Source organism: Narcine bancroftii, chromosome 10 (genome assembly GCF_036971445.1).
Source record: "Narcine bancroftii isolate sNarBan1 chromosome 10, sNarBan1.hap1, whole genome shotgun sequence".
NCBI lineage: Eukaryota > Metazoa > Chordata > Chondrichthyes > Torpediniformes > Narcinidae > Narcine > Narcine bancroftii.
Window position 1 is genome coordinate 17173874 of NC_091478.1, and position 15039 is coordinate 17188912.

A 15039-nucleotide genomic window follows, 5' to 3' on the forward strand; every position below is an offset into this window, starting at 1 on the left:
ACCATCTCATGACATTACTATAAAAATAAAAATAACAATAATTGTGCACAAGAGGTCAGGCAGCATCTTTGGTTCACTGATCATTCAGGAATCTGATGGCAGCGGGGAAGAAGCTGTCCTTGTGTCCGTCTTTAGGCTCCTGTACCTTTTCCCTGATGGTAGCAGAGTGAAGAGGACATGGCCTGGATGGTGGGGGACTTTAGAGGATAGAGGTTGCTTTTTTTATTTAAAAAAATACACCACCTCATGTAGGAGTCCTCGATGGAGTGAAGTCTGGTGCCTGTTATGTCGCAGGCCAAGTTAACAATGCTCTGAAGTTTGTCCTGAGAGTTGGTGCCTCCATACTAGGCAGTGATGCAACCAGCCAGAATGCTCTCCTTGGTACACCTGCAGAAGTTTATTGAGAGCCTTTGGTGACATACTGAACTGCCTCACGAAGTATAACTGCTGGAGGGCCTTCTTTGTGATTGTATCAACTTGGAGGCTGCAGGACAGATCCTTGGAGATGTTGACAGCCAGGAATTTGAAGTTCTTGGCCCTCTCCCCCTACTGAGCCCTCAATGAGGACTAGGTTGTGTTCGCCTGATTTCCTCTTGAAGTTTATTTAGTTTTTTATTTAACTGTCCATACTATCTTATTGAATTGTACCCTTTTATTTGTCTAATACTTTATTAAAATCAATAAAAATATTTTAAGAAAGAAAAACTCTGTCACTGTACATGAAAGAGGAGGGTGAGGTTAAAATAAAGTTAACCATTCCCCTGCAATAATGTTAAGTAGCATTCAGTTGATCTTAACCTTGTAAAGATCATAAGATATTTACAATGAAGCTAAATGATGAACAAGTAACTGTTAACATTGAAGCAGAGAAGCCTTTGACATACTGTACAAGATGGAATTTGAAACTTAAAAATGTCACCCCAAAACCAGGGGCCATCTTATACATCAAGTATAAAATTTGAATCTTAATATCCTGTGGTTTAGAGTGTCCACCATGGTAATGCAGAACAGCATAAAACACTTGCATAAATCTTATGGTCCTACCACTTAATATTTTTCTACTGACACTTATATTTGGGAAGCTGAAATAATAGTAATGTTATTTTTTTTTTCTTTTTTTTCTTTGGCTTGCCTTTGCGGACGAAGATTTATGGAGGGGTATGTCCACGTCTGCTGCAGGCTCGTTGGTGACTGACAAGTCCGATGTGGGACAGGCAGACACGGTTGCAGCGGTTGCAAGGGAAAATTGGTGGGTTGGGGTTGGGTGTTGGGTTTTTCCTCCTTTGTCTTTTGACAGTGAGGTGGGCTCTGCGGTCTTCTTCAAAGAAGGTTGCTGCCCGCCGAACTGTGAGGCGCCAAGATGCACAGTTTGAGGCGAGATCAGCCCACTGGCGGTGGTCAATGTGGCAGGCACCAAGAGATTTCTTTAGGCAGTCCTTGTACCTTTTCTTTGGTGCACCTCTGTCTCGGTGGCCAGTATATTAAAACAATAAAAGTACATACCATAAAAAAATAAGCACAACAAATGAACTACAGTACAATTATACTCAATACCATGTTTGTTCCTGTAAAAGAACCAATGCCTAAGTGACATCACTAGTTTTTACACCAGCTGGGAAGGTTTGATGCATATTATGATAAGTAATTAACAGTATTTTGCCATTACTTGAAATTAATAGGCCACTTTTAAATAAGCAAGCATTGTTGAGTGCTGAACAGCATCACTCCATTGGCCCGTGGGATGGCTTGTAACGGATTATTGGGGCAGTAATCTCTCAGCCAGTGAGTGGCAGACTTGAGGTAGTCTTATGCAGAGAGTCTAGTTCAAAACCTACATTTTAAGTGGAAATCCCGGGGTTCACCTTATACACTGACATATACAGTATGTCAACGTTTGATGAGTATTTTATTTTTTTAAAAATCTGTACTTTCGTTAAAACTGACAACAATGGAGTCCACATCTAATGGAGTCCACATCTAATGGAGTCCACACCTAATGGAGTCCACACCTAATGGAGTCCACACCTAATGGAGTCCACACCTAATGGAGTCCACACCTAATGGAGTCCACACCTAATGGAGTCCACACCTAATGGAGTCCACACCTAATGGAGTCCACACCTAATGGAGTCCACACCTAATGGAGTCCACACCTAATGGAGTCCACACCTAATGGAGTCCACACCTAATGGAGTCCACACCTAATGGAGTCCACACCTAATGGAGTCCACACCTAATGGAGTCCACACCTAATGGAGTCCACACCTAATGGAGTCCACACCTAATGGAGTCCACACCTAATGGAGTCCACACCTAATGGAGTCCACATCTAATGGAGTCCACATCTAATGGAGTCCACATCTAATGCAGCACAGACTCTGAAATGTGCACAGGATTAAGCTGAAGAAGCTGACAGTTTTAACCACTGAAGCACAAAAATATCATCCATGGAGATCTATCTGGAAAAATTAGCTTTAACATTATGTTTACAATAAATGCCACCCATGTAAAATCTACATTTTATATTGCTTTAAAATGAGGCCTGCTGTTTCAAATGTGGGCACATAAACAACTGCTCATGTCGAAGCAATATAATTATGGCAGTGACTTGGTGGACAATGGTGAATTTTTGTCATAAAATTACACTGAATTCTTACTGACTTCTATTTTATAGCAATCTAAAAGCAATTAATATTTTGACTGGTTTTATCAATTGCTGTAGAAACGTGCTTAGAATGAACACCAATAAACACCGAGAAAGCAGACTGAAAGTGAAATCAAAACCAACCATAACCAATTTGGATACCTTAACTTCTTCTCTTCCTAACATCTGACCAGAGGTGGAATTCATTTTCACTTCTCCATTGTGCCTCCATTGTGCTTCATTTCTCTGCTGAATCATTTCCATTAGTTACAGCCCTGGTGTTCCGGGTAGGGATGGTGGGGGGTGGGGGTGAGGAGTCGCGATCTGTCTCACAATTCTCTGTAACCTGAAGCAGTGCCATGTGCGCGTGCACCAAGAAACACGAATTGAACAAAGTAAATCATAGTTACCGACTTCGTCACTTAAATTCCATAGAGAGTAAATGTTACTCCATCTTTCCAGTTTTTGGGTAGTGATGTGAATTTAGAAAGGGCAAATTTCCATTACCCGAACAACCATTACATGGATGCTGCCTTTAATTAGATTGGGGCAACTACCGAAAAAGGTATAGCTTTTCAGGCCAAGATCTCCACTTACTGCTTAAACCACAAGGGGATTCACTCATCATGGATAACTGATGCCACTTTGTGGTGTGATTTTCACTATTAAGATTGGGAAATTCCAAAGTTCTTACCTTCGGCAGCATTAATAGAGCTTGACAGAGACAGAATTGGTGCAAAGTTATTCACGTCCAACAAGAACATGATGGTAGAAGGAAGAGGTAGGGGCATTGGTATCAGGTCTGCAGAGGAACAGAACTGGCAGCTTTTGTTTTAAAGCATTCAACCAGTAGCTTTCTGCTGAAATGAGTTGAACTGGTGTGTGAAAGCAGATAATTAAATTGCTTTATTTGAAAGATGGTAGAGAGGAAGATAGTGAGAAAGACCAATTGTCACAGACGCTGAATATTGTGCATGTACATTTCCTGATACTTGACGACAGATTGCAAACAGTAGTAAGATCATTGCTCAGATTTTACTTTGCTGTCCAGTCCAATTTTTATGCCTCATGGCATTTTACTTCAATTAGCTATTTCACCACATTGCAAGTGTCAGCCATATATTTATCTAACTAATAATGTTCTGGCAAGAACCTATCAAAAGAAAATAGAAGGAGTAAGCCTCAAGGCTTCTCGAGGATGCCCCGCCAGTTCAACATGATCATGGATGATCTACACCAGGCCTGTTTCCTGTGGCAGTTCTCCACAGTGTCCTTCTCAAGAACATTCCTGGAACACGTCCGCCTGAATGGGTAACTGGCTTTTAAATCTCAATTAACTAAATCAAATGCACAAAGTCACACCAACTCCGTCATCCTCCATGTTCGTTGGGCATTTGGGAATTGTTGGTGAGACAGTTATGGTCATGAGCCCACATTTTCCATATTCTACAGAGGTAATCTGGTGTGCAGTCTCATGATTGAACACCACAATGTACAGAGTAGCTTGTAGAGGAACAGAAACTTCTAATGTTGATATTTTACAGTATATTCCTGTTATCTGGAATTCAAGCAACTGGCAGCCTCAAACAATCGGCAAAAAAAATCACAGAAAATAAGTAGGTTAAAAAAAAACCCAACAGTTTAAAATTAGTCTCCCCCCCCCCCCCCCCGCCTTGAGCAGTTAGTTTGACAATCAAACAACACACAATCTCAGCCAACTAGCAAATTAACTTACCGGCATATACCAATCCCCAATCCCCATAGATGCCAGATACTGGGTATTTTTCATTGGAATAACAGAGTTCAGATCAAGTAAAAATTTTCTCCCCCCCCCCCCCCCATATGTAAGTATATTTTAAATGTTGCTTTGAAGTTGTTTAGCTTTGCTGAAAGAAGACATGTACTGATGCATCCACATCTGAAATTGTATTGCATTCATGATTTGAAATATTCTATCCTAATTCAAGTTGTGAATGAAAAAAAATATATTTTTAGGATGCTGAATCATTGCCATTTAGAAGTGATAATTTGTAATTTAAATTCTGATGAATAAAATATGGAAGAGCTGCAAAGTTTGTGTATGCCAGCAAGAAATGGGTAGGTTTTGTTTTTATTTTGCAGGGGACCTGCTGTATATGTTGGCCAATAACCTGACAAGGTCCATTGTAAAGTAAGGTGAATTGAACGGAGTTCCCTTCATGAGATGAGTGGAGTTGTGTGAACTTACTTTTTAAAACAAAGGGGTTATGTTCTACATCAAACCACAGTTCTGCTTGAAACCACTGACAAGAGATCACAGCCACATAAATTGAGGGCAAATTAACCTTTCAATACAACAGCATTATGTTTGCCAAGCTTGAGGTAGGTGGATAAGCATCTAAGACAAATTAGTGCTTCAGGGATTTATAATTCCTGGCTTCTGGCAACTGATTTAAAATTATAATACCTCAAATACATACAGTATATATACACAGGTATACCCACTTTACGCAAATTCGCTTTAACGAAGAAACCTGTGTACACTATCTGAAAGAAATTTGAATTAGTTTTCGCTTTTACAATAATAGGCTTCAATAATGGTGGTCTTTGCTTTACGCCATTTCGACTTACGAAAGATTTCATAAATACACTCTACTTTTGTAAAGTGGGGTATACCTGTATGTACCTGGTAACTCACCTGTACACTTCAATATCCTGGTTAAAATAGGATTCAAATGAAGGATAGACGAAATTCAACCTCCTTATTGAAAGCATTCTTTTAACAACATCTACTCCTTTACATTGCATATCTCTTTCACCTCCCCTTAACAAACAGTTTCCAGATGAACATTAAGGCACATTTTACATCATGGAAATATTTATCAATCGATGAATGACAGGATTTCCATTTATTTAGCTGTCTCATTCTCTGGAATATTTCTAATGCACAATACACAATGGAACATGAAACAAAGAACTTTTCAACAGCTTATTAAAACTAGCACGATAACTTTTTGTCACTAAGAATCCAAAGAAACTTTGGTTACTAATGAGTCACAGGGTGAAAAAGTAGGTTTCCCATTGCCTGTTCAATTCAAGAGGAATATTAATATTGAGTCATTTGTGATACTAAGCCAACAACAAGAAGCAGAGCATTAACATATTTGTGGCAAGAAATTATTATTCATTGTGATAAGTTAGATGACTGCTGAAGACCAGATTGAAACTCATGGTGATATTCCCCTGTAATTGAACAGTTTCAACACAGAGCTGAGGCTTGTGCATTGATTGTGATGCTCAGAAGGATGTCTGGTCGGTTAAAGCCCGAGGGAATAAAAGTCATTGCCTTCAGACAAAGATGAGAAATATGAGGCAGTTTTGGAAGTGAAAGTGCAATTTCCAGATTTTTAGAACCAAACAATGTTTTTTTTTTAGTACCAGGCAAACAATGATTAATGGTCTCATCCTGACCCAAAATGTTGACTGTTAATTTCTTTCCATGGCTGTTACCTGACCTGCTGAGTCCCTCCAAGTTCCCTTTGTTCAAATAATGCTAATATTTTACGTACTTATGTAAATTTGTGGCAATAAATATATTAAAAGTAAGAGGTATAAAAATCATACTGCACTTTTTTTTTCGTGCTATACCACAATATTTTTGTTAAGCTACTCACCCCCTAAGATTTGAACAGGATTGGGACATCACTGCTTTTTCCTGTGCTAAAGGCATCACAGGACAGCATACCAGATGCCCCCAGTTTAAATCAAATATTACAGGGAGGAAAAATGCATATAGTAGAAGCAGTTTGTTCAATTTTTCCCCACTTGGGATTTTTTGACTGTGTATCCAAGACATTCCCCCAGACATTACCCAACTCACAGATCTCTCATGGAAAGACAGGGGGCAAACTGAAGCATCATCACAGAGACAGATACAAGGCGGCGACACTGTTAGCGTAGGGGCAGCATGGCAGCATGCAGCACCAGCGAGCGGGGTCAAATCCAGCGCTGTCTGTAAGGAGTTGTACATCCTCCCCGTGTCTGTGTGCTCCGGCTTCCTCCCACCCTTCAAAACATACTGGGGTTGTATGTTGGGTGTAATTGGGTGGCACGGCCTTGTGGGCAGAAAAGGCCGGTTACTGTGCTGCATGTCTAAACAAAAACTGTACCTTTCCAAGCTTAAGGTGCTGGACTGTGACTAGTTTTCAAGATCTCTCCAGGAAGTAAGAAATGTTTAGCATTTACTGGGAGAGCAGAATTATTTGAGTGTTGAATAAATAAAGGTTTTCTTCCTGAAAAGATAAGTGAATTGGCAACATTTGAACCGGACCACAGTTGTGGTCATATGCTTCTCAGCATTAATGCTTACCAGACAGCAAATGAGAAATTTATCAGTTATTAATGGTATAATCACGTCTGGTGGTGGTCCATCCATCCCTGAAAAGCTGCTATATTCCATATTCAAAACTAACAACTGTACTCTTGTTTTACAGATGATGAAGATTCACTATTACATGGAAATCTACAAGATAATTTGACCGAAGGTGGTGTGGAGATATTGGCTTTGAGTGCCATGCGCAAATGTGCTGGAAAAACTCAGCAGGTCATGCAGCATCCAACTGAAAGTAAAATAAAAAGTTTAAAAAGAGGTACTGTTCATGTAAATCCAAAGCTTCTACAAGCTTAATCTCAAAAGATCCCAGACTTTGTCTGAGGGATTGGCTTTGCAAATAATGACACATACTCAATAACTTCCAAAAAAAAACTAGCATTGAGTATTTTAAAGAAAAATATGGCTTTTATTAAATACACAGACGTGGAAATGATTCTTGATAATTCAACAATTACATTAAATAACGAAGAAAACCCTCATACAAAAGTCCCTTCTGTGCATGTATTTCAACTGATAAATGTAATGCACAGATCCAGTTTCAAAAAGCAAGCACATTGTAAAAGAATTAATTCCTTTTTAAAATAAAACTTTATTTTAATACTATTATAAGTTAGGATTTCTATTGAACTTTTCTCAGAAACTGTAAATGGGTATTCTATGCACTTGCATTCATGTTATTCGAAGTAAGAAAAAAATAACAGCTTCTTTTCCAACTCATTAATGATTACTGCGAACCTTGCAGTTGGCACAAATGATTACAAGCTCAGGGATTACCTGAAAATCGGTGGGATTTTGGATAGAGAAGAAACTTATCCAAGGCCACAGCCAAATGATATAGATCAGATGACAAACTGTACAGAGCATCGGCAGATAGATTTTCATCTTACAAGTGCAAGATGGTCCATTTTGGCAAGTCAAATTGCAGTCGGAAATATAAAATAAACGATAGGGCATTAAAAGGGATGTTGCTAAACAGATCATAGATCCTTGAAAGAGACAACAGAAGTCAATTAAATGGTGAGCAGCTATCAGGGCACAGGATACAAGAACTGGGACATCATGTTGCAAATTTACAAGATACTAGCCAGAACTCACATGGAGCGTGGAGTTCAGATTGCTGGGCTCTCGGAAGGATACAAGAGTGAAGAAGAGATTCACTACGAGGTTGTCGGGATAGGAGGACTTTCGTTATGGGAAGACATTGCATAGGCTAGATTGTTTTCTCAGGAGGCTGAGGGGTGGTCTGATAGAAATAAGTACAATTACAACGGGGGTGTATGTTAACTTTTTTTTTCTTGGAAGGGCATCAAAAACAAAAAGGGCATGGTTTCAAAGGTGAGAGGAAGGAGTTTTAAAGGGAATTTGATTGCTATTTTTGGCTTACTGCACAAAGTGGTTGATATCTAGAATATGTTGCCAGATTTAGTGGTGGATATAATTATAGGTATACCCCCGGTTTACGGAAGTGGAGCATTCCTGCGTCTGGAATGGCTCATAAGGCCCACTTTGGTGTGATAGTCTCTGTCACACTTGCTGCAGGTGAGGTCGGAACGATGGTTGTGGTCGATTGGCTCTGTTGTCTCTGCTTCCTCCATGTCCTCTTGTCCTCTAGCTGGCGTGTCCACTCTTCCTCACCGCTTTTCACACCCTTTCTGTCAGCAAGTTTCAGATCATGCTCGTAGACATGTTTGAACCGCAGCTATGGCCAGCCGCTAGGTCGAGATCCTTCAGCCAGCCAGTACAGCAGGTTTTTTGGGATGCGGCCATCCTCCATATGGTGTACATGGCCAAGCCACTGAAGTCGTCTCTACATGCTGAGAGAACCAGCTTTATCCAGAACCTCTTGTGTCGGTGAGTCTGTCCTGCCAGGATATGCCCAGGATGGTCAAAGGCATGTGATCGAAGCTCTCAAGCCGATTCTCCTGCCTGCCATACGTTGTCCACGATTTGCTGCCATAAAGCAGGGTGCTGAGGTCACGCCTGATACACCTTGAACATGGTGTTCACTATGAGGTGTTTTTTTTTCTCTACACTCTTCTGCTTAGTTTGGGCATCACAGTGGCAGCCTTAGTGGTGTTCTTGTCGATTTCAGCATCGTGAGAGGTTCCTGGTGATGGTGGAGGCCAGGTAGGTGAAGCTGTCAGTGATGTCAAGTTCTTCATCTCCAATGTGAATTGCTGGTGGCGTCACAACATCTTGCCCCATCACGTTGGTCTTTTTGATGCTGATCGTCAGCCCGAACTCCTGGCAGGCCTTGTAGCCGTCCTTCTGTGTGGGAGGTCAGTGGTGCATCATCAGCGAACAGTAGCTCTCTGATGAGAACCCGCCAGGTCTTGATCTTCACTATCAGACGGGCCAGGTTAAAGAGCTTTCCGTCACTTGTTTTGTGTAATGTTCTCCATCCTCGGAATCCTGAAATGCATGCGACAGCAGCAGGGAGAAGAAGATGCCAAATCGCGTTGGCGCTAGGACACAGCCCTGCTTCGCTCCACTTAGAATCTTAAATGGTTCAGAGGTGGATCCATTGAAGCTGACTGTGCCTCTCATGTCACTTCTACTGAAGGCTATTTATGTAAAAGCAAAAACCCATTCCAATCGTACCGTAAAAGCAATTTTTTGTAAAGCTAGTATTTGTAAAATGGGGTAAATCTGTGCTATGTTTAATAGGCATTCAGACTGACACATAAATGACAAAGCATAGAATAATACAGCTTTACTGCACACAAATGGGATTAGTGCAGAGGGGTACAAAGGCTGTCAGGGACCACGTGGGTGAAGGGCTGTTTCTGTTCTGTATAATTCGATGACTACCATTCATTCTCACATATCACCAAAGAAGCTTCCTCCCTTCAGTCATAACCTTCACTACCATCTAACTACAGTAAAACCCTGAATTCAAGCAGCAAGCCACCTTAAGCAACCCCAGCAACAACAAAAAAAATGAGATAAATAATTTTTAAAAAATAAATAAGAATAAAATAATAGGTTTTAAAAAAGTGCAAATATAAAATTATAAAAGTAAATGTTCTCTAAAGTAACACATAAACCTTTGGTGAAGATGGGAGCAAATAGTCAGCCAGTGGAGGGCCTTGGTTGTGCTTTGCTCATAGCAGCTGTTTGAATAAAGTTGTGTTTGAATAAAATGGCGTCGCCCAGGATGAAGAGCTGGTAGATGCCGCTCGCCGTTGGGGTGACTCTCTAAAACGGTTTTCTTATTCCTACTTATTAAGACTCACCCCGGTCAGAGGCTTTTTCTGCAAACCTGGGGTGGGAGGGGACGTTAATTATCTAGAACATTAGGGTTCATTTTTCAGGTGGCTCGGTTGAGGGGGACGAACTGGTAGATGAAGCGACTGATAGATGTTTTCAAAGAATGCAACTGAAAATAAAGTAAAATGCTTTAAGGTTTATATATTCATGCAAGTGAAGTTTGTTCAGTACGTGAACAGTATTGCATTTTTGTCTTTTAAACTATTTATTTTTAATGCAGGTGTATTAGACATCGCAAGTGGAAGTCTCAAGCAACCAGAAAATAATTTGTCCGACATCTACCAATCACAACTGGTGCTGGATGCCAGGGGTTTTGCTGTAATACATAACTTTAATTCTAAAGCATGAGGGGCATTGTATTTTGGATGGTTAATAAATAAAAAGAAAACGGTAAACAATACCTCAAATGCATAAATATAAATTCAGGTTAATGAAGGAGTTAAACCAGCAATGGTAACAATGAGAACAATTTGGCAAATTATGCAAGGCCAGTTTATACTGTACACATTGACATGCAGTGAGAGTTTGATATTAAATTTATCATTGTTACGTATATTAATTTGCAGCATTTTTGTGATAAAAATGTAATCAGAACGCATTCTCACCTCCAATTGCAATGAGTCGATCTCCCTTTTGGAGGTCAGCTGCTGCTGCTGGTGAGTTTGGGGTCACAGTTTCCACGGTAACGTGGACTGCATCCCCATCGTTGCCCTGGATTTGGCGGAAAGTCAGTCCTACGCTTTGTGAACTTCCTTTAATTAGCTCTACCTAATTAAAAGAAGAAGAAAACATACTCAAAACAAGATAACTAGCTTTCTGAATATATCCTGCCAATTCAGTATTAATTTGCCCGAGGTGCATCGCAGACAACGAGCTGCACGGAAAACACAAAAAGGCAGGAGAATATTTGGAACTCAAAGCAAGTTTACAATTTTGGAAAAAGTGAAGAACAAGCAAATTTCAAGTCATGAACATTTCTCTTGAATGGAATGAAGTGACAACTCTTTTCTTTAATTAAAATACATTTACATTCCACCAGGAATATCAAGAACACAAGTCGACACTTCTCAATTGCACACAAGTTGTAATACTGGAAATATTTTTAACTGAATCAGATGAATTTCATGAATGGGGCTTTTCAAATGTTGCAAAACATTAAGAAACTGCCCCTCAGGTACCAAACATTATAATTGCAAATTTTGCCAAGTGTGGCACTGATAGTGTGAACTGTTTAAAAGACACAAACACACTATTCAGCTGTGTAAAAAAAATTATATGCAAGACTCCTATTACAATGCAGTAATAAAACATGATTAACCTTGGCTAATATACATGAACTATTAAATATTCAGAGAAATCCTTTAAAATAACATTTTTTATTTTGGAGGAAATTTGGTACAAATTAAATAAACCCAGGCGCACCCAAGGATGCGTGCTTAGCCCACTGCTCTACTCATTATGTACCCACGACTGAGTGGCCAGGCACAGTTCCAATGCTTTCTACAAATTTGCTGGTGACGCCACAGTTGTTGGCAAAATCACAAACGGTAATGAGGAAGCGTACAGGAGGGAGATAGATCAGCTCATTGAATGGTGGAATGACCACAACCTTTAGCAAAACCAAGGAGATGATTATGGACTTCAGAAGGAAGTCAGGGGATCATGACCCAGTCCTCATTGAGGGCTCAGTAGTGGAGAGGGTCAAGAACTTCAAATTCCTGGGTGCCCACATCTTCAAGGATCTGTCCTGCAGCCTCCAAGATGATACAATCACAAAGGCGGCTGGCCAGCAGTTATATTTTGTGAAGTGTCTGAGGAGATTTGGTATGTCACTGAAAAATTTCAAATATTTCTACAGATGCACCGGGGAGAGCATTCTGGCTGGTTGCATCACTGCCGATATGGAGGCGCCAAATCTCAAGACAAGAATAAACTCCAGAGGATTGTTAACTCGGCCTGTGACATCATAGGCCCCAGACTTCACTCCATCAAGGACATCTAAATGAGGCTGCATCTTAAGAAAGCAGCCTCTATCACCCAGGTCATGCCCTCTTCACTCTGCTACCATTGGGGAAAAAGTACAGGGGCCTAAAGACGAGCACTCATCGGCACAAGGGGAGCTTCTTCCCCGCTGCCACCAGATTCTTGAATAATCAATGAACCAAAGACAATGCTTTACTTTTTGTGCACTCTTATTTAAAAAAAATTATAATAATGCTGTAAGATGGTTATATGATGTTTACAGTATGACACTGCCGCAAAACACTGAATTTTGTGACTTGTTTATGACAATAAATTCAGATTCTGAAATGTTAAGTAATACTTAAGAACTTTGTTAACTAATCTAGCGAAGATGAGCAGAAGTTTTCAGCTAAAAAAAAAGTCGCCTGGATTTAATATTCTTTAGTTCAATGAGCAGTAATGGTTAGGATTAAATTTCCAGGATGTACATTAATTAAATTTACATTAATGGTAGAGGTCACTATGCTGTTTAGAGAACATAAAGAGAGGGCAATATTTAGAAAACCAAGCAAGTTTATAATTTTGAGGGGGAAAAAACAATTTGTAATAGACAAGGAACAGCCACATTAAATTTCAGGTCATGAAGGTTTATCTGGAATGGATGGTAAGTGTTCCGTGACTTGCTTATTTAATTAAAAGGGAAATTTAAGATTTGTTACATTTCAATTAAATCAATTTCAATGATCAATATCTTTCTTTGGCTTGGCTTCGCGGACGAAGATTTATGGAGGGGGTAAAAAGTCCACGTCAGCTGCAGGCTCGTTTGTGGCTGACCAGTCCGATGCGGGACAGGCAGACACGATTGCAGCGGTTGCAAGGGAAAATTGGTTGGTTGGGGTTGGGTGTTGGGTTTTTCCTCCTTTGCCTTTTGTCAGTGAGGTGGGCTCTGCGGTCTTCTTCAAAGGAGGCTGCTGCCCGCCAAACTGTGAGGCGCCAAGATGCACGGTTTGAGGCGTTATCAGCCCACTGGTGGTGGTCAATGTGGCAGGCACCAAGAGATTTCTTTAGGCAGTCCTTGTACCTTTTCTTTGGTGCACCTCTGTCACGGTGGCCAGTGGAGAGCTCGCCATATAATACGATCTTGGGAAGGCGATGGTCCTCCATTCTGGAGACGTGACCCATCCAGCGCAGCTGGATCTTCAGCAGCGTGGACTCGATGCTGTCGACCTCTGCCATCTCGAGTACCTCGACGTTAGGGGTGTGAGCGCTCCAATGGATGTTGAGGATGGAGCGGAGACAACGCTGGTGGAAGCGTTCTAGGAGCCGTAGGTGGTGCCGGTAGAGGACCTATGATTCGGAGCCGAACAGGAGTGTGGGTATGACAACGGCTCTGTATACGCTTATCTTTGTGAGGTTTTTCAGTTGGTTGTTTTTCCAGACTCTTTTGTGTAGTCTTCCAAAGGCGCTATTTGCCTTGGCGAGTCTGTTGTCTATCTCATTGTCGATCCTTGCATCTGATGAAATGGTGCAGCCGAGATAGGTAAACTGGTTGACCGTTTTGAGTTTTGTGTGCCCGATGGAGATGTGGGGGGGCTGGTAGTCATGGTGGGGAGCTGGCTGATGGAGGACCTCAGTTTTCTTCAGGCTGACTTCCAGGCCAAACATTTTGGCAGTTTCCGCAAAGCAGGACGTCAAGCGCTGAAGAGCTGGCTCTGAATGGGCAACTAAAGCGGCATCATCTGCAAAGAGTAGTTCACGGACAAGTTTCTCTTGTGTCTTGGTGTGAGCTTGCAGGCGCCTCAGATTGAAGAGACTGCCATCCGTGCGGTACCGGATGTAAACAGCGTCTTCATTGTTGGGGTCTTTCATGGCTTGGTTCAGCATCATGCTGAAGAAGATTGAAAAGAGGGTTGGTGCGAGAACACAGCCTTGCTTCACGCCATTGTTAATGGAGAAGGGTTCAGAGAGCTCATTGCTGTATCTGACCCGACCTTGTTGGTTTTCGTGCAGTTGGATAATCATGTTTCAAAATTTCCTATTTACATGCAAGTTGTGTTGTAAACGCTCTTAACTGGATCAGCAGAATTACATTTATGGGCCTTTTCATCAAAATATCAACATAAATTCAGCAAAAGATTTTTAAAAAGTGCCTCCCAGCTATCAAATACCATTAACCACGTTAGGTGAAATATAGAGAGCAGTCTTTAACATAAAAAGCTCAGGTATTTTTTCAAAAACAAAACTATATATCTTTTCAATAAAAGGAGTTGTATAGTTATTAAAAATGTTAATCCTTGTACATGCAAGAAGGCCTTGGAGGATGAAAATTATATATACACTATGTAATTGACTCTAAATGTTCTGCCTGCTTAATATGAGACCATGCCAATTATTAATGTAGGTATACGTAATTTAATCATACATTGCTAATGCTATTAGCAGACTGAAAAGAGCCAAAATGTGATTCTGAGAACCAAATATATTTGCACATCAAAAAAAAAACTAGAGTCCATGAATATTACTTTGGAAATCCTTTCCTGCTGGAGGTCTAATCAAAAGTACCAAGATTACAAATATAAAGTGCTCCTAGAATTTCCTTTATTAAGCCTCAGTAAGGTGAGTCTTTTGGTAAACACTTCCCCAGTTCTCGAATGCGATTTAATACAGGTAGTCCTCAACTTATGACCGTAATTGATCATACTTCAGAGATCACCTGCAGCAGGGACCTCGGGCTGCCGCCAGGAGTGGGGGGGAGGGGGGGGCACTGTATACAGTACTTTGAATACAAAAT

General features: G+C 40.7%; 1 protein-coding gene across 1 annotated transcript in view; it reads right to left on the reverse strand.

Moving 5' to 3' along the window:
• Positions 1–15039, reverse strand: part of pdzd8 (PDZ domain containing 8) — a 150177-nt gene that overhangs the window by 7193 nt on the left and 127945 nt on the right. Inside the window, exon 4 of the mRNA XM_069900039.1 lies at positions 10892–11054. Coding sequence (XP_069756140.1) covers positions 10892–11054 — 163 coding nt within the window. The remainder of the gene's footprint in view (positions 1–10891; positions 11055–15039) is intronic.